Source organism: Notolepis coatsorum, assembly GCF_963971535.1.
Source record: "Notolepis coatsorum genome assembly, chromosome: 17".
In the NCBI taxonomy this organism is placed as follows: Eukaryota; Metazoa; Chordata; class Actinopteri; order Aulopiformes; family Paralepididae; genus Notolepis; species Notolepis coatsorum.
The window spans coordinates 18,121,095-18,141,094 of NC_140181.1; the positions used below are offsets into that span (position 1 = coordinate 18,121,095).

General features: G+C 43.7%; 1 protein-coding gene across 1 annotated transcript in view; it reads left to right on the forward strand.

The window, feature by feature from the left end:
• Positions 1-312: 312 nt before the first annotated feature.
• LOC311243952 (neural cell adhesion molecule L1.1-like) overlaps positions 313-20,000 on the forward strand; it is a gene marked incomplete at both ends in the record, with an annotated part of 71,850 nt that continues 52,162 nt past the window's right edge. The window contains 1 exon segment of the mRNA XM_084333359.1: positions 313-461. Within this exon segment, the coding sequence (XP_084189485.1) occupies positions 313-461 (149 nt within the window).

Sequence of the window (20,000 nt, forward strand, 5' to 3'; positions counted from 1 at the left end):
TGTGCCCCCTCTTTCCCCTCATTCCTCCTTCCATTCTGCACCCCCCCTCTCTCCTCTCTACAGGGATGCTGGAGAGGACAGGCAGACAGGCAGGCAGACAGGCAGACAGACAGACAGAGTGCTGTCAGCTTGAGGACTCTGTATACAGTGTGATATAAAACACTGTTCTCACGTGCAGCACGTGGCCAGAGCTCCCTGTAGTGAGTGAGTGTGTGTGTGAGTGTGTGTGAGTGTGTGTGTGAGTGAGTGAGTGTGTGTGTGTGTTGATGAGTGTGTGGGTTTCCCACAGTCTGTTTGATGGGACAGTGAGAGATGTGTGCATCGCAGCATCGCTGGACGGGGGCGGTCTGTAGGGGGCGGAGCTCCACTGCCCTCCTCCTCCTCCTCCTCCCCTTCTCCTCCTTCTTCTCCTCCTCCTCTCCGTTCGCTGAGGGAGCCATCCAGATCCCCAAAGACTGTGAGTACACCTTTAAACATCCCCATCCCCAAAGACTGTGAACTACACCTTTAAACATCCCGATCCCCAAAGACTGTGAACTACACCTTTAAACATCCAGATCCCCAAAGACTGTGAACTACACCTTTAAACATCCTGATCCCCAAAGACTGTGAACTACACCTTTAAACATCCAGATCCCTAAAGACTGTGAACTACACCTTTAAACATCCAGATCCCCAAAGACTGTGAACTACACCTTTAAACATCTTGATCCCCAAAGACTGTGAGTACACCTTTAAAGGCCAACCTTCACGTTGTATTTTTGTTCAATAAACAATGTGGACTAGGCCAACGGTGACTTTCATGAAGAAAGAAAAAAAAAATTGAAATTGACCCAGTTTTAGCGTTTTTATCAAACATTTTGTCTGCCCAACACAATCACCACGCACGTGGATATTTTAATCAATGGTTCATAACGTGCGTGTGTAATCGAAATGATCTCGTCACAACAGGTGCAGGGCACCAGGGGGCTCACCAGGGGGCGCTCAGAGTCACACACAGCTAGTGGCAGGCACTGCAGGCAGAGAGCCTTGCTACCATAGATATATGCTTGCTACTACTAGCCGAATGAAAATGTATCTGTTTCACCTAACAACACTATTGCTCCGTGATTATAGCCATCCATCTCTAAAGCTAACCACTATTTGTAAAAGCCACAACCACGTTACCATATTTGTAATAATGTAAATCATAATATAGCTTAGCTTGGTAGCTATTGTGCTAACAACATATCCCGACATCCGGCTCGCTGGCCGGCATGAACGGCCGACCCAAAATGGTTCTCTCCTCTCTGTACACCCCGTCCCCACGGGTACCCTGCCGGGGGGCCCATGGACGCGACAATGGTGGCAGCCTGTAGGGTGCTCGAGCCCGTAAAGGCTAGTGGTACACGATAGCTATGAGCTAACATAATGCTACAGGCTCAAACACCCTACGCTACGGCCGCCGCTGTTGTCGCGTCCACAAGCTCCTCCGCAGGACACCCGCGAGGACGGGGGCACACAAAGAGGAGAGAACCATAGGCTAACGTCAGTGTAGTGGTCCCGACTGTAGCAGGGACGGCGGAGCTATTGGGCTAACTGTGATGCACCGAGTGGGCCACCGTTGATATAGTACTATGACCCGGACGGGCAAGGCATTTCCTGAAGTGACGTCACGGCCGTGCTAGCGTCTGATAAGCTTTTAGATTCGGCTCATTAATATGCACCTGTCGTGACGTCGGCGTTTGATAAGCTTTTTTGATTCGCGCGTGCATGTTATTCGTGCGTGGACCTTTTTAACTCTTTCAGAGTGGCATTTCCGGTGTCAAATGGAAAAAAATAAATAATGAAATTATATACCTATGATGTAAACTACCCATAATTGATCAGTAGGGTTTAACCTGGAGGTTGGGCTTTAAACATCCCGATCCCCAAAGACTGTGAACTACACCTTTAAACATCCCGATCCCCAAAGACTGTGAACTACACCTTTAAACATCCCGATCCCCAAAGACTGTGAACTACACCTTTAAACATCCCGATCCCCAAAGACTGTGAACTACACCTTTAAACATCCCGATCCCCAAAGACTGTGAACTACACCTTTAAACATCCAGATCCCTAAAGACTGTGAACTACACCTTTAAACATCCAGATCCCCAAAGACTGTGAACTACACCTTTAAACATCCAGATCCCCAAAGACTGTGAACTACACCTTTAAACATCCCGATCCCCAAAGACTGTGAACTACACCTTTAAACATCCCGATCCCCAAAGACTGTGAACTACACCTTTAAACATCCCGATCCCCAAAGACTGTGAACTACACCTTTAAACATCCAGATCCCCAAAGACTGTGAACTACACCTTTAAACATCTTGATCCCCAAAGACTGTGAACTACACCTTTAAACATCCCGATCCCTAAAGACTGTGAACTACACCTTTAAACATCCAGATCCCTAAAGACTGTGAACTACACCTTTAAACATCCAGATCCCTAAAGACTGTGAACTACACCTTTAAACATCCAGATCCCCAAAGACTGTGAACTACACCTTTAAACATCCAGATCCCCAAAGACTGTGAACTACACCTTTAAACATCTTGATCCCTAAAGACTGTGAACTACACCTTTAAACATCCAGATCCCCAAAGACTGTGAACTACACCTTTAAACATCCAGATCCCCAAAGACTGTGAACTACACCTTTAAACATCCAGATCCCTAAAGACTGTGAACTACACCTTTAAACATCTTGATCCCCAAAAACTGTGAACTACACCTTTAAACATCCAGATCCCCAAAGACTGTGAACTACACCTTTAAACATCCAGATCCCCAAAGACTGTGAACTACACCTTTAAACATCCAGATCCCCAAAGACTGTGAACTACACCTTTAAACATCCCGATCCCCAAAGACTGTGAACTACACCTTTAAACATCCAGATCCCCAAAGACTGTGAACTACACCTTTAAACATCCAGATCCCCAAAGACTGTGAACTACACCTTTAAACATCTTGATCCCTAAAGACTGTGAACTACACCTTTAAACATCCCGATCCCCAAAGACTGTGAACTACACCTTTAAAGGCCAACCTTCACGTTGTATTTTTGTTCAATAAACAATGTGGACTAGGCCAACGGTGACTTTCATGAAGAAAGAAAAAAAAAAGTATTGAAATTGACCCAGTTTTAGCGTTTTTATCAAACATTTTGTCTGCCCAACACAATCACCACGCACGTGGATATTTTAATCAATGGTTCATAACGTGCATGTGTAATCGAAATGATCTCGTCACAACAGGTGCAGGGCACCAGGGGGCTCACCAGGGGGCGCTGAGAGTCACACACAGCTAGTGGCAGGCACTGCAGGCAGAGAGCCTTGCTACCATAGATATATGCTTGCTACTACTAGCCGAATGAAAATGTATCTGTTTCACCTAACAACACTATTGCTCCGTGATTATAGCCATCCATCTCTAAAGCTAACCACTATTTGTAAAAGCCACAACCACGTTACCATATTTGTAATAATGTAAATCATAATATAGCTTAGCTTGGTAGCTATTGTGCTAACAACATATCCCGACATCCGGCTCGCTGGCCGGCATGAACGGCCGACCCAAAATGGTTCTCTCCTCTCTGTACACCCCGTCCCCACGGGTACCCTGCCGGGGGGCCCATGGACGCGACAATGGTGGCAGCCTGTAGGGTGCTCGAGCCCGTAAAGGCTAGTGGTACACGATAGCTATGAGCTAACATAATGCTACAGGCTCAAACACCCTACGCTACGGCCGCCGCTGTTGTCGCGTCCACAAGCTCCTCCGCAGGACACCCGCGAGGACGGGGGCACACAAAGAGGAGAGAACCATAGGCTAACGTCAGTGTAGTGGTCCCGACTGTAGCAGGGACGGCGGAGCTATTGGGCTAACTGTGATGCACCGAGTGGGCCACCATTGATATAGTACTATGACCCGGACGGGCAAGGCATTTCCTGAAGTGACGTCACGGCCGTGCTAGCGTCTGATAAGCTTTTAGATTCGGCTCATTAATATGCACCTGTCGTGACGTCGGCGTTTGATAAGCTTTTTTGATTCGCGCGTGCATGTTATTTGTGCGTGGACCTTTTTAACTCTTTCAGAGTGGCATTTCCGGTGTCAAATGGAAAAAAATAAATAATGAAATTATATACCTATGATGTAAACTACCCATAATTGATCAGTAGGGTTTAACCTGGAGGTTGGGCTTTAAACATCCCGATCCCTAAAGACTGTGAACTACACCTTTAAACATCCAGATCCCTAAAGACTGTGAACTACACCTTTAAACATCCTGATCCCTAAAGACTGTGAACTACACCTTTAAACATCCCGATCCCCAAAGACTGTGAACTACACCTTTAAACATCCCGATCCCTAAAGACTGTGAACTACACCTTTAAACATCCCGATCCCCAAAGACTGTGAACTACACCTTTAAACATCCCGATCCCCAAAGACTGTGAACTACACCTTTAAACATCTTGATCCCTAAAGACTGTGAACTACACCTTTAAACATCCCGATCCCTAAAGACTGTGAACTACACCTTTAAACATCCCGATCCCTAAAGACTGTGAACTACACCTTTAAACATCCCGATCCCCAAAGACCGTGAACTACACCTTTAAACATCCCGATCCCTAAAGACTGTGAACTACACCTTTAAACATCCCGATCCCTAAAGACTGTGAACTACACCTTTAAACATCCCGATCCCTAAAGACTGTGAACTACACCTTTAAACATCCAGATCCCCAAAGACTGTGAACTACACCTTTAAACATCCCGATCCCTAAAGACTGTGAACTACACCTTTAAACATCCAGATCCCTAAAGACTGTGAACTACACCTTTAAACATCCAGATCCCCAAAGACTGTGAACTACACCTTTAAACATCCCGATCCCCAAAGACTGTGAACTACACCTTTAAACATCCAGATCCCTAAAGACTGTGAACTACACCTTTAAACATCCCGATCCCCAAAGACTGTGAACTACACCTTTAAACATCCAGATCCCTAAAGACTGTGAACTACACCTTTAAACATCCCGATCCCCAAAGACTGTGAACTACACCTTTAAACATCTTGATCCCTAAAGACTGTGAACTACACCTTTAAACATCCCGATCCCCAAAGACTGTGAACTACACCTTTAAACATCTTGATCCCCAAAGACTGTGAACTACACCTTTAAACATCCCGATCCCTAAAGACTGTGAACTACACCTTTAAACATCCCGATCCCCAAAGACTGTGAACTACACCTTTAAACATCCAGATCCCCAAAGACTGTGAACTACACCTTTAAACATCCAGATCCCCAAAGACTGTGAACTACACCTTTAAACATCTTGATCCCTAAAGACTGTGAACTACACCTTTAAACATCCCGATCCCTAAAGACTGTGAACTACACCTTTAAACATCCAGATCCCCAAAGACTGTGAACTACACCTTTAAACATCCCGATCCCCAAAGACTGTGAACTACACCTTTAAACATCCCGATCCCCAAAGACTGTGAACTACACCTTTAAACATCCCGATCCCCAAAGACTGTGAACTACACCTTTAAACATCCCGATCCCCAAAGACTGTGAACTACACCTTTAAACATCCAGATCCCTAAAGACTGTGAACTACACCTTTAAACATCTTGATCCCTAAAGACTGTGAACTACACCTTTAAACATCCCGATCCCCAAAGACTGTGAACTACACCTTTAAACATCCCGATCCCCAAAGACTGTGAACTACACCTTTAAACATCCAGATCCCTAAAGACTGTGAACTACACCTTTAAACATCTTGATCCCTAAAGACTGTGAACTACACCTTTAAACATCCAGATCCCTAAAGACTGTGAACTACACCTTTAAACATCTTGATCCCCAAAGACTGTGAACTACACCTTTAAACATCCTGATCCCCAAAGACTGTGAACTACACCTTTAAACATCTTGATCCCTAAAGACTGTGAGTACACCTTTAAACATCTTGATCCCCAAAGACTGTGAACTACACCTTTAAACATCTTGATCCCTAAAGACTGTGAGTACACCTTTAAACATCCCGATCCCTAAAGACTGTGAACTACACCTTTAAACATCCAGATCCCCAAAGACTGTGAACTACACCTTTAAACATCCCGATCCCCAAAGACTGTGAACTACACCTTTAAACATCCCGATCCCCAAAGACTGTGAACTACACCTTTAAACATCCCGATCCCCAAAGACTGTGAACTACACCTTTAAACATCCAGATCCCCAAAGACTGTGAACTACACCTTTAAACATCCCGATCCCCAAAGACTGTGAACTACACCTTTAAACATCCCGATCCCCAAAGACTGTGAACTACACCTTTAAACATCCCGATCCCCAAAGACTGTGAACTACACCTTTAAACATCCCGATCCCCAAAGACTGTGAACTACACCTTTAAACATCCAGATCCCTAAAGACTGTGAACTACACCTTTAAACATCCTGATCCCTAAAGACTGTGAACTACACCTTTAAACATCCCGATCCCCAAAGACTGTGAACTACACCTTTAAACATCCCGATCCCTAAAGACTGTGAACTACACCTTTAAACATCCCGATCCCCAAAGACTGTGAACTACACCTTTAAACATCCCGATCCCCAAAGACTGTGAACTACACCTTTAAACATCTTGATCCCTAAAGACTGTGAACTACACCTTTAAACATCCCGATCCCTAAAGACTGTGAACTACACCTTTAAACATCCCGATCCCTAAAGACTGTGAACTACACCTTTAAACATCCCGATCCCCAAAGACCGTGAACTACACCTTTAAACATCCCGATCCCTAAAGACTGTGAACTACACCTTTAAACATCCCGATCCCTAAAGACTGTGAACTACACCTTTAAACATCCCGATCCCTAAAGACTGTGAACTACACCTTTAAACATCCAGATCCCCAAAGACTGTGAACTACACCTTTAAACATCCAGATCCCCAAAGACTGTGAACTACACCTTTAAACATCTTGATCCCTAAAGACTGTGAACTACACCTTTAAACATCCAGATCCCCAAAGACTGTGAACTACACCTTTAAACATCCAGATCCCCAAAGACTGTGAACTACACCTTTAAACATCCAGATCCCTAAAGACTGTGAACTACACCTTTAAACATCTTGATCCCCAAAAACTGTGAACTACACCTTTAAACATCCAGATCCCCAAAGACTGTGAACTACACCTTTAAACATCCAGATCCCCAAAGACTGTGAACTACACCTTTAAACATCCAGATCCCCAAAGACTGTGAACTACACCTTTAAACATCCCGATCCCCAAAGACTGTGAACTACACCTTTAAACATCCAGATCCCCAAAGACTGTGAACTACACCTTTAAACATCCAGATCCCCAAAGACTGTGAACTACACCTTTAAACATCTTGATCCCTAAAGACTGTGAACTACACCTTTAAACATCCCGATCCCCAAAGACTGTGAACTACACCTTTAAAGGCCAACCTTCACGTTGTATTTTTGTTCAATAAACAATGTGGACTAGGCCAACGGTGACTTTCATGAAGAAAGAAAAAAAAAAGTATTGAAATTGACCCAGTTTTAGCGTTTTTATCAAACATTTTGTCTGCCCAACACAATCACCACGCACGTGGATATTTTAATCAATGGTTCATAACGTGCATGTGTAATCGAAATGATCTCGTCACAACAGGTGCAGGGCACCAGGGGGCTCACCAGGGGGCGCTGAGAGTCACACACAGCTAGTGGCAGGCACTGCAGGCAGAGAGCCTTGCTACCATAGATATATGCTTGCTACTACTAGCCGAATGAAAATGTATCTGTTTCACCTAACAACACTATTGCTCCGTGATTATAGCCATCCATCTCTAAAGCTAACCACTATTTGTAAAAGCCACAACCACGTTACCATATTTGTAATAATGTAAATCATAATATAGCTTAGCTTGGTAGCTATTGTGCTAACAACATATCCCGACATCCGGCTCGCTGGCCGGCATGAACGGCCGACCCAAAATGGTTCTCTCCTCTCTGTACACCCCGTCCCCACGGGTACCCTGCCGGGGGGCCCATGGACGCGACAATGGTGGCAGCCTGTAGGGTGCTCGAGCCCGTAAAGGCTAGTGGTACACGATAGCTATGAGCTAACATAATGCTACAGGCTCAAACACCCTACGCTACGGCCGCCGCTGTTGTCGCGTCCACAAGCTCCTCCGCAGGACACCCGCGAGGACGGGGGCACACAAAGAGGAGAGAACCATAGGCTAACGTCAGTGTAGTGGTCCCGACTGTAGCAGGGACGGCGGAGCTATTGGGCTAACTGTGATGCACCGAGTGGGCCACCATTGATATAGTACTATGACCCGGACGGGCAAGGCATTTCCTGAAGTGACGTCACGGCCGTGCTAGCGTCTGATAAGCTTTTAGATTCGGCTCATTAATATGCACCTGTCGTGACGTCGGCGTTTGATAAGCTTTTTTGATTCGCGCGTGCATGTTATTTGTGCGTGGACCTTTTTAACTCTTTCAGAGTGGCATTTCCGGTGTCAAATGGAAAAAAATAAATAATGAAATTATATACCTATGATGTAAACTACCCATAATTGATCAGTAGGGTTTAACCTGGAGGTTGGGCTTTAAACATCCCGATCCCTAAAGACTGTGAACTACACCTTTAAACATCCAGATCCCTAAAGACTGTGAACTACACCTTTAAACATCCTGATCCCTAAAGACTGTGAACTACACCTTTAAACATCCCGATCCCCAAAGACTGTGAACTACACCTTTAAACATCCCGATCCCTAAAGACTGTGAACTACACCTTTAAACATCCCGATCCCCAAAGACTGTGAACTACACCTTTAAACATCCCGATCCCCAAAGACTGTGAACTACACCTTTAAACATCTTGATCCCTAAAGACTGTGAACTACACCTTTAAACATCCCGATCCCTAAAGACTGTGAACTACACCTTTAAACATCCCGATCCCTAAAGACTGTGAACTACACCTTTAAACATCCCGATCCCCAAAGACCGTGAACTACACCTTTAAACATCCCGATCCCTAAAGACTGTGAACTACACCTTTAAACATCCCGATCCCTAAAGACTGTGAACTACACCTTTAAACATCCCGATCCCTAAAGACTGTGAACTACACCTTTAAACATCCAGATCCCCAAAGACTGTGAACTACACCTTTAAACATCCCGATCCCTAAAGACTGTGAACTACACCTTTAAACATCCAGATCCCTAAAGACTGTGAACTACACCTTTAAACATCCAGATCCCCAAAGACTGTGAACTACACCTTTAAACATCCCGATCCCCAAAGACTGTGAACTACACCTTTAAACATCCAGATCCCTAAAGACTGTGAACTACACCTTTAAACATCCCGATCCCCAAAGACTGTGAACTACACCTTTAAACATCCAGATCCCTAAAGACTGTGAACTACACCTTTAAACATCCCGATCCCCAAAGACTGTGAACTACACCTTTAAACATCTTGATCCCTAAAGACTGTGAACTACACCTTTAAACATCCCGATCCCCAAAGACTGTGAACTACACCTTTAAACATCTTGATCCCCAAAGACTGTGAACTACACCTTTAAACATCCCGATCCCTAAAGACTGTGAACTACACCTTTAAACATCCCGATCCCCAAAGACTGTGAACTACACCTTTAAACATCCAGATCCCCAAAGACTGTGAACTACACCTTTAAACATCCAGATCCCCAAAGACTGTGAACTACACCTTTAAACATCTTGATCCCTAAAGACTGTGAACTACACCTTTAAACATCCCGATCCCTAAAGACTGTGAACTACACCTTTAAACATCCAGATCCCCAAAGACTGTGAACTACACCTTTAAACATCCCGATCCCCAAAGACTGTGAACTACACCTTTAAACATCCCGATCCCCAAAGACTGTGAACTACACCTTTAAACATCCCGATCCCCAAAGACTGTGAACTACACCTTTAAACATCCCGATCCCCAAAGACTGTGAACTACACCTTTAAACATCCAGATCCCTAAAGACTGTGAACTACACCTTTAAACATCTTGATCCCTAAAGACTGTGAACTACACCTTTAAACATCCCGATCCCCAAAGACTGTGAACTACACCTTTAAACATCCCGATCCCCAAAGACTGTGAACTACACCTTTAAACATCCAGATCCCTAAAGACTGTGAACTACACCTTTAAACATCTTGATCCCTAAAGACTGTGAACTACACCTTTAAACATCCAGATCCCTAAAGACTGTGAACTACACCTTTAAACATCTTGATCCCCAAAGACTGTGAACTACACCTTTAAACATCCTGATCCCCAAAGACTGTGAACTACACCTTTAAACATCTTGATCCCTAAAGACTGTGAGTACACCTTTAAACATCTTGATCCCCAAAGACTGTGAACTACACCTTTAAACATCTTGATCCCTAAAGACTGTGAGTACACCTTTAAACATCCCGATCCCTAAAGACTGTGAACTACACCTTTAAACATCCAGATCCCCAAAGACTGTGAACTACACCTTTAAACATCCCGATCCCCAAAGACTGTGAACTACACCTTTAAACATCCCGATCCCCAAAGACTGTGAACTACACCTTTAAACATCCCGATCCCCAAAGACTGTGAACTACACCTTTAAACATCCAGATCCCCAAAGACTGTGAACTACACCTTTAAACATCCCGATCCCCAAAGACTGTGAACTACACCTTTAAACATCCCGATCCCCAAAGACTGTGAACTACACCTTTAAACATCCCGATCCCCAAAGACTGTGAACTACACCTTTAAACATCCCGATCCCCAAAGACTGTGAACTACACCTTTAAACATCCAGATCCCTAAAGACTGTGAACTACACCTTTAAACATCCTGATCCCTAAAGACTGTGAACTACACCTTTAAACATCCCGATCCCCAAAGACTGTGAACTACACCTTTAAACATCCCGATCCCTAAAGACTGTGAACTACACCTTTAAACATCCCGATCCCCAAAGACTGTGAACTACACCTTTAAACATCCCGATCCCCAAAGACTGTGAACTACACCTTTAAACATCTTGATCCCTAAAGACTGTGAACTACACCTTTAAACATCCCGATCCCTAAAGACTGTGAACTACACCTTTAAACATCCCGATCCCTAAAGACTGTGAACTACACCTTTAAACATCCCGATCCCCAAAGACCGTGAACTACACCTTTAAACATCCCGATCCCTAAAGACTGTGAACTACACCTTTAAACATCCCGATCCCTAAAGACTGTGAACTACACCTTTAAACATCCCGATCCCTAAAGACTGTGAACTACACCTTTAAACATCCAGATCCCCAAAGACTGTGAACTACACCTTTAAACATCCCGATCCCTAAAGACTGTGAACTACACCTTTAAACATCCAGATCCCTAAAGACTGTGAACTACACCTTTAAACATCTTGATCCCTAAAAACTGTGAACTACACCTTTAAACATCCAGATCCCCAAAGACTGTGAACTACACCTTTAAACATCCCGATCCCCAAAGACTGTGAACTACACCTTTAAACATCCCGATCCCCAAAGACTGTGAACTACACCTTTAAACATCCAGATCCCTAAAGACTGTGAACTACACCTTTAAACATCCCGATCCCCAAAGACTGTGAACTACACCTTTAAACATCCCGATCCCCAAAGACTGTGAACTACACCTTTAAACATCTTGATCCCTAAAGACTGTGAACTACACCTTTAAACATCCAGATCCCCAAAGACTGTGAACTACACCTTTAAACATTTAAACATCCAGATCCCCAAAGACTGTGAACTACACCTTTAAACATCCCGATCCATAAAGACTGTGAACTACACCTTTAAACATCCAGATCCCCAAAGACTGTGAACTACACCTTTAAACATCCAGATCCCCAAAGACTGTGAACTACACCTTTAAACATCCAGATCCCCAAAGACTGTGAACTACACCTTTAAACATCCAGATCCCTAAAGACTGTGAACTACACCTTTAAACATCCAGATCCCCAAAGACTGTGAACTACACCTTTAAACATCCCGATCCCCAAAGACTGTGAACTACACCTTTAAACATCCCGATCCCCAAAGACTGTGAACTACACCTTTAAACATCCCGATCCCCAAAGACTGTGAACTACACCTTTAAACATCCCGATCCCTAAAGACTGTGAACTACACCTTTAAACATCCAGATCCCTAAAGACTGTGAACTACACCTTTAAACATCCTGATCCCTAAAGACTGTGAACTACACCTTTAAACATCCTGATCCCCAAAGACTGTGAACTACACCTTTAAACATCCCGATCCCCAAAGACTGTGAACTACACCTTTAAACATCCCGATCCCCAAAGACTGTGAACTACACCTTTAAACATCTCGATCCCCAAAGACTGTGAACTACACCTTTAAACATCCAGATCCCCAAAGACTGTGAACTACACCTTTAAACATCTTGATCCCTAAAGACTGTGAACTACACCTTTAAACATCCAGATCCCCAAAGACTGTGAACTACACCTTTAAACATCCCGATCCCCAAAGACTGTGAACTACACCTTTAAACATCCTGATCCCCAAAGACTGTGAACTACACCTTTAAACATCCAGATCCCCAAAGACTGTGAACTACACCTTTAAACATCCAGATCCCCAAAGACTGTGAACTACACCTTTAAACATCCCGATCGCCAAAGACTGTGAACTACACCTTTAAACATCCAGATCCCCAAAGACTGTGAACTACACCTTTAAACATCCCGATCCCCAAAGACTGTGAACTACACCTTTAAACATCTTGATCCCTAAAGACTGTGAACTACACCTTTAAACATCCCGATCCCTAAAGACTGTGAACTACACCTTTAAACATCCAGATCCCTAAAGACTGTGAACTACACCTTTAAACATCCTGATCCCCAAAGACTGTGAACTACACCTTTAAACATCCAGATCCCTAAAGACTGTGAACTACACCTTTAAACATCCCGATCCCCAAAGACTGTGAACTACACCTTTAAACATCCCGATCCCTAAAGACTGTGAACTACACCTTTAAACATCCTGATCCCCAAAGACTGTGAACTACACCTTTAAACATCCCGATCCCCAAAGACTGTGAACTACACCTTTAAACATCCCGATCCCCAAAGACTGTGAACTACACCTTTAAACATCCTGATCCCTAAAGACTGTGAACTACACCTTTAAACATCCCGATCCCCAAAGACTGTGAACTACACCTTTAAACATCTTGATCCCCAAAGACTGTGAACTACACCTTTAAACATCCCGATCCCCAAAGACTGTGAACTACACCTTTAAACATCCCGATCCCCAAAGACTGTGAACTACACCTTTAAACATCCCGATCCCCAAAGACTGTAAACTACACCTTTAAACATCTTGATCCCCAAAGACTGTGAACTACACCTTTAAACATCCAGATCCCTAAAGACTGTGAACTACACCTTTAAACATCCTGATCCCTAAAGACTGTGAACTACACCTTTAAACATCCAGATCCCTAAAGACTGTGAACTACACCTTTAAACATCTTGATCCCTAAAGACTGTGAACTACACCTTTAAACATCCCGATCCCTAAAGACTGTGAACTACACCTTTAAACATCCCGATCCCTAAAGACTGTGAACTACACCTTTAAACATCCCGATCCCCAAAGACTGTGAACTACACCTTTAAACATCCCGATCCCCAAAGACTGTGAACTACACCTTTAAACATCCAGATCCCCAAAGACTGTGAACTACACCTTTAAACATCCCGATCCCTAAAGACTGTGAACTACACCTTTAAACATCCTGATCCCTAAAGACTGTGAACTACACCTTTAAACATCTTGATCCCCAAAGACTGTGAACTACACCTTTAAACATCCCGATCCCCAAAGACTGTGAACTACACCTTTAAACATCCAGATCCCCAAAGACTGTGAACTACACCTTTAAACATCTTGATCCCTAAAGACTGTGAACTACACCTTTAAACATCCCGATCCCCAAAGACTGTGAACTACACCTTTAAACATCTTGATCCCCAAAGACTGTGAACTACACCTTTAAACATCTTGATCCCCAAAGACTGTGAACTACACCTTTAAACATCCCGATCCCCAAAGACTGTGAACTACACCTTTAAACATCCCGATCCCCAAAGACTGTGAACTACACCTTTAAACATCCCGATCCCCAAAGACTGTGAACTACACCTTTAAACATCCCGATCCCCAAAGACTGTGAACTACACCTTTAAACATCCCGATCCCTAAAGACTGTGAACTACACCTTTAAACATCTTGATCCCCAAAGACTGTGAACTACACCTTTAAACATCTTGATCCCTAAAGACTGTGAACTACACCTTTAAACATCCCGATCCCCAAAGACTGTGAACTACACCTTTAAACATCCAGATCCCCAAAGACTGTGAACTACACCTTTAAACATCCCGATCCCCAAAGACTGTGAACTACACCTTTAAACATCCCGATCCCCAAAGACTGTGAACTACACCTTTAAACATCCCGATCCCCAAAGACTGTGAACTACACCTTTAAACATCCCGATCCCTAAAGACTGTGAACTACACCTTTAAACATCCCGATCCCCAAAGACTGTGAACTACACCTTTAAACATCCCGATCCCTAAAGACTGTGAACTACACCTTTAAACATCCCGATCCCTAAAGACTGTGAACTACACCTTTAAACATCCCGATCCCCAAAGACTGTGAACTACACCTTTAAACATCTTGATCCCCAAAGACTGTGAACTACACCTTTAAACATCCCGATCCCCAAAGACTGTGAACTACACCTTTAAACATCCCGATCCCTAAAGACTGTGAACTACACCTTTAAAGGCCAACCTCTAGGTTAAACCCTACTGATCAATTATGGGTAGTTTACATCATTGGTATATAATTTCATTATTTATTTATTTCCATTTGACACCGGAAATGCCACTCTGAAAGAGTTAAAAAGGTCCATGCACGAATAACATGCACGCGCGAATCAAAAAAGCTTATCAAAACGCCGACGTCACAACAGGTGTGGCTTGCATATTAATGAGCCGAATCTAATGTTGCTTTTCCACTAAAATAAAGTACTCAGTTTGTCTCCGTGTGGGGAGGCGGGGCTGCTGGTGATCAGCATGAGAGCTCCAGAAATGACACGTGAAAAACTGCAGACCACTGATTGGTCAGAAGAGAGACGCGTGACGTCACTGTTTGGGGAGTCTGAACGAAAACAGAATGTCCGCGCCGCCATCTTTAATGTCTCGCGTAGGATATCTTTTGTATGTTTGCAGCAAGAAACGAGTGCAATAAAAAAGGATACAGTCACTGTGTATTCTGCCTCATTTATTGATGAAACAAAACCGACATCAACACAATTTGCCACCGAGCGGAGAGTTTAGTCTGACAAAAAGATCGCTGATTAGTTGCGCTTGTTGTTGGGGGTTAGGGACGTAACGTTAGTTAGCCTAATGCTAACGTTAGCAGATAGACACGAGAGGCTATCTGTGTAGAATAGACACAATGAGGTAACGTTAGCGTTAGCATAATAGACACAACGAGAGTCTGGTTAATGTTGTTATTGATTGATTGAATGAAAACTGTGTTTTACTCTGGCTTGCCAAGCTCATCATAGCCCCTTTCGTGACTGATGCACCGAGTGAAGCTTGTGGACTCGACAACAGCGGCGGCCGCAGGGCGCCGGAGCCCGCAGCGCTAGTTAGCTCATAGCTATCGTGTAACACTAGCCTTTGCGGGCTCGGGCGCCCTGCGGCTGCCGCCGCCGTCGCGTCCATGGGCCCCCCGGCAGGGCACCCGTGGGGTCGGGTCGGGGTGTACAGAGAGGAGAGAACCATTTTGGGTCGGCCGTTCATGCCGACCAGCGAGCCGGATGTCGGGATATGTTGTTAGCACAATAGCTACCAAGCTAAGCTATGTTATCTACTAACGTTATAAACACAATGTGTACAACGACACAATGATTTACATTATTACAAATATGGTAACGTGGTTAGCTTTAGAGATGGATGGATGGCTATAATCACGGAGCAATAGTGAGGTGAAACAGATACATTTCCATTCGGCTAGTAGTAGCAAGCATATATCTATGGTAGCAAGGCTCTCTGCCTGCCACTAGCTGTGTGACTCTCAGCGCCCCCTGGTGATACCCCTGGTGACCAATACCTGTTGTGACGACATTACACGTGCACGTTATAAACCATTGATTAAAATATGCAAGTGCATGTTGATTGTGTTGGGCAGACAAAATGTTTTGATAAAAACGCTAAAACTGGGTCAATTTCAATACTTTTTTTTACAATTCTTCATGAAAGTCACTGTTGGCCTAGTCCACATTGTTTATTGAACAAAAATACAACGTGGAGGTTGACCTTTAAACATCCCGATCCCTAAAGACTGTGAACTACACCTTTAAACATCCCGATCCCTAAAGACTGTGAACTACACCTTTAAACATCCCGATCCCCAAAGACTGTGAACTACACCTTTAAACATCCCGATCCCCAAAGACTGTGAACTACACCTTTAAACATCTTGATCCCTAAAGACTGTGAACTACACCTTTAAACATCCCGATCCCCAAAGACTGTGAACTACACCTTTAAACATCCCGATCCCCAAAGACTGTGAACTACACCTTTAAACATCCCGATCCCCAAAGACTGTGAACTACACCTTTAAACATCTTGATCCCTAAAGACTGTGAACTACACCTTTAAACATCTTGATCCCTAAAGACTGTGAACTACACCTTTAAACATCTTGATCCCTAAAGACTGTGAACTACACCTTTAAACATCCAGATCCCTAAAGACTGTGAACTACACCTTTAAACATCTTGATCCCTAAAGACTGTGAACTACACCTTTAAACATCTTGATCCCTAAAGACTGTGAACTACACCTTTAAACATCCCGATCCCCAAAGACTGTGAACTACACCTTTAAACATCCCGATCCCCAAAGACTGTGAACTACACCTTTAAACATCCCGATCCCTAAAGACTGTGAACTACACCTTTAAACATCCAGATCCCCAAAGACTGTGAACTACACCTTTAAACATCCTGATCCCTAAAGACTGTGAACTACACCTTTAAACATCCAGATCCCTAAAGACTGTGAACTACACCTTTAAACATCCCGATCCCCAAAGACTGTGAACTACACCTTTAAACATCTTGATCCCCAAAGACTGTGAACTACACCTTTAAACATCCCGATCCCCAAAGACTGTGAACTACACCTTTAAACATCCCGATCCCCAAAGACTGTGAACTACACCTTTAAACATCCCGATCCCCAAAGACTGTGAACTACACCTTTAAACATCCCGATCCCCAAAGACTGTGAACTACACCTTTAAACATCTTGATCCCCAAAGACTGTGAACTACACCTTTAAACATCCCGATCCCTAAAGACTGTGAACTACACCTTTAAACATCCCGATCCCTAAAGACTGTGAACTACACCTTTAAACATCCCGATCCCTAAAGACTGTGAACTACACCTTTAAACATCCCGATCCCTAAAGACTGTGAACTACACCTTTAAACATCCCGATCCCCAAAGACTGTGAACTACACCTTTAAACATCCAGATCCCCAAAGACTGTGAACTACACCTTTAAACATCCCGATCCCCAAAGACTGTGAACTACACCTTTAAACATCCAGATCCCCAAAGACTGTGAACTACACCTTTAAACATCCAGATCCCCAAAGACTGTGAACTACACCTTTAAACATCTTGATCCCCAAAGACTGTGAACTACACCTTTAAACATCCCGATCCCTAAAGACTGTGAACTACACCTTTAAACATCCCGATCCCCAAAGACTGTGAACTACACCTTTAAACATCCAGATCCCCAAAGACTGTGAACTACACCTTTAAACATCCCGATCCCTAAAGACTGTGAACTACACCTTTAAACATCCCGATCCCTAAAGACTGTGAACTACACCTTTAAACATCCCGATCCCTAAAGACTGTGAACTACACCTTTAAACATCCAGATCCCCAAAGACTGTGAACTACACCTTTAAACATCTTGATCCCTAAAGACTGTGAACTACACCTTTAAACATCCCGATCCCTAAAGACTGTGAACTACACCTTTAAACATCCCGATCCCCAAAGACTGTGAACTACACCTTTAAACATCCTGATCCCTAAAGACTGTGAACTACACCTTTAAACATCCTGATCCCTAAAGACTGTGAACTACACCTTTAAACATCCCGATCCCTAAAGACTGTGAACTACACCTTTAAACATCCCGATCCCCAAAGACTGTGAACTACACCTTTAAACATCCAGATCCCCAAAGACTGTGAACTACACCTTTAAACATCCAGATCCCCAAAGACTGTGAACTACACCTTTAAACATCCCGATCCCCAAAGACTGTGAACTACACCTTTAAACATCTTGATCCCCAAAGACTGTGAACTACACCTTTAAACATCCCGATCCCCAAAGACTGTGAACTACACCTTTAAACATCCCGATCCCCAAAGACTGTGAACTACACCTTTAAACATCTTGATCCCCAAAGACTGTGAACTACACCTTTAAACATCTTGATCCCCAAAGACTGTGAACTACACCTTTAAACATCTTGATCCCTAAAGACTGTGAACTACACCTTTAAACATCCCGATCCCTAAAGACTGTGAACTACACCTTTAAACATCCCGATCCCTAAAGACTGTGAACTACACCTTTAAACATCCCGATCCCCAAAGACTGTGAACTACACCTTTAAACATCCTGATCCCCAAAGACTGTGAACTACACCTTTAAACATCCTGATCCCTAAAGACTGTGAACTACACCTTTAAACATCCCGATCCCCAAAGACTGTGAACTACACCTTTAAACATCCAGATCCCCAAAGACTGTGAACTACACCTTTAAACATCCCGATCCCCAAAGACTGTGAACTACACCTTTAAACATCCCGATCCCCAAAGACTGTGAACTACACCTTTAAACATCCACGACTAAACAACTATATACGCTGTATGCTAATGCGTTGCTTCTCAAACTATTCTTATTTCAAGGGCCCCACATGTATATGAATCAGGGACCCCCATCTGATAACAATGTGGTGCCAGGGACCCCAATCTGAGCAGATTATTATTGTTAGAAATGACATTCGTCGAGGGCGGCTACGTGGTGCAGTGGGCAAGGCGCTCACCACGAATACTGGAGACGCTGGGTTCGCCTGTTCGAGCCCAGCGCTCCACATTGCATTCAGCTTTGCTGGTCGTTCATACTAATACACATTGGCAGTATTAGGGGGTGAGAAACTGATGGGTGGGGATCGGGCGTTGTGGACAGCGACTCCTACAGGTCGGTTGGTGCGCCTGCGCAGTAGAATCAGGAAGCGACAGGGGGCGGCGTCCCTCCAAAGCGCAGACCCCTGACGCTGAAAGATCGCGCTGCGCAGGTGAAAAGATGCGACGGCTGTTACCTCGAGTATCGGAGGGGACTCGTCAGGGGCGGATTTAGGATTAAAGGAGATCCGGGGCTTAGCCCAGATAGGTGCCCCCCCTTTTTTTTTTTTTTTTTTTATTATTTTTTTTTGTAATTTTTTTATAATTAATTTTTTTTAGCAGGCAAGGGGCAGATTTTTTTTAAATTTAATTAACCTGTAAGTGCAATTTCCTGCAATATAGAGCCTTCAATCTTGACCAATAAAGCTGCTCTTTTCACTATAAAACTCAGTTAACCATAACATAGTTATGGTTAGATTTATATATTGGGGGCGGATATATCATATTTTTCATATAATCAAAA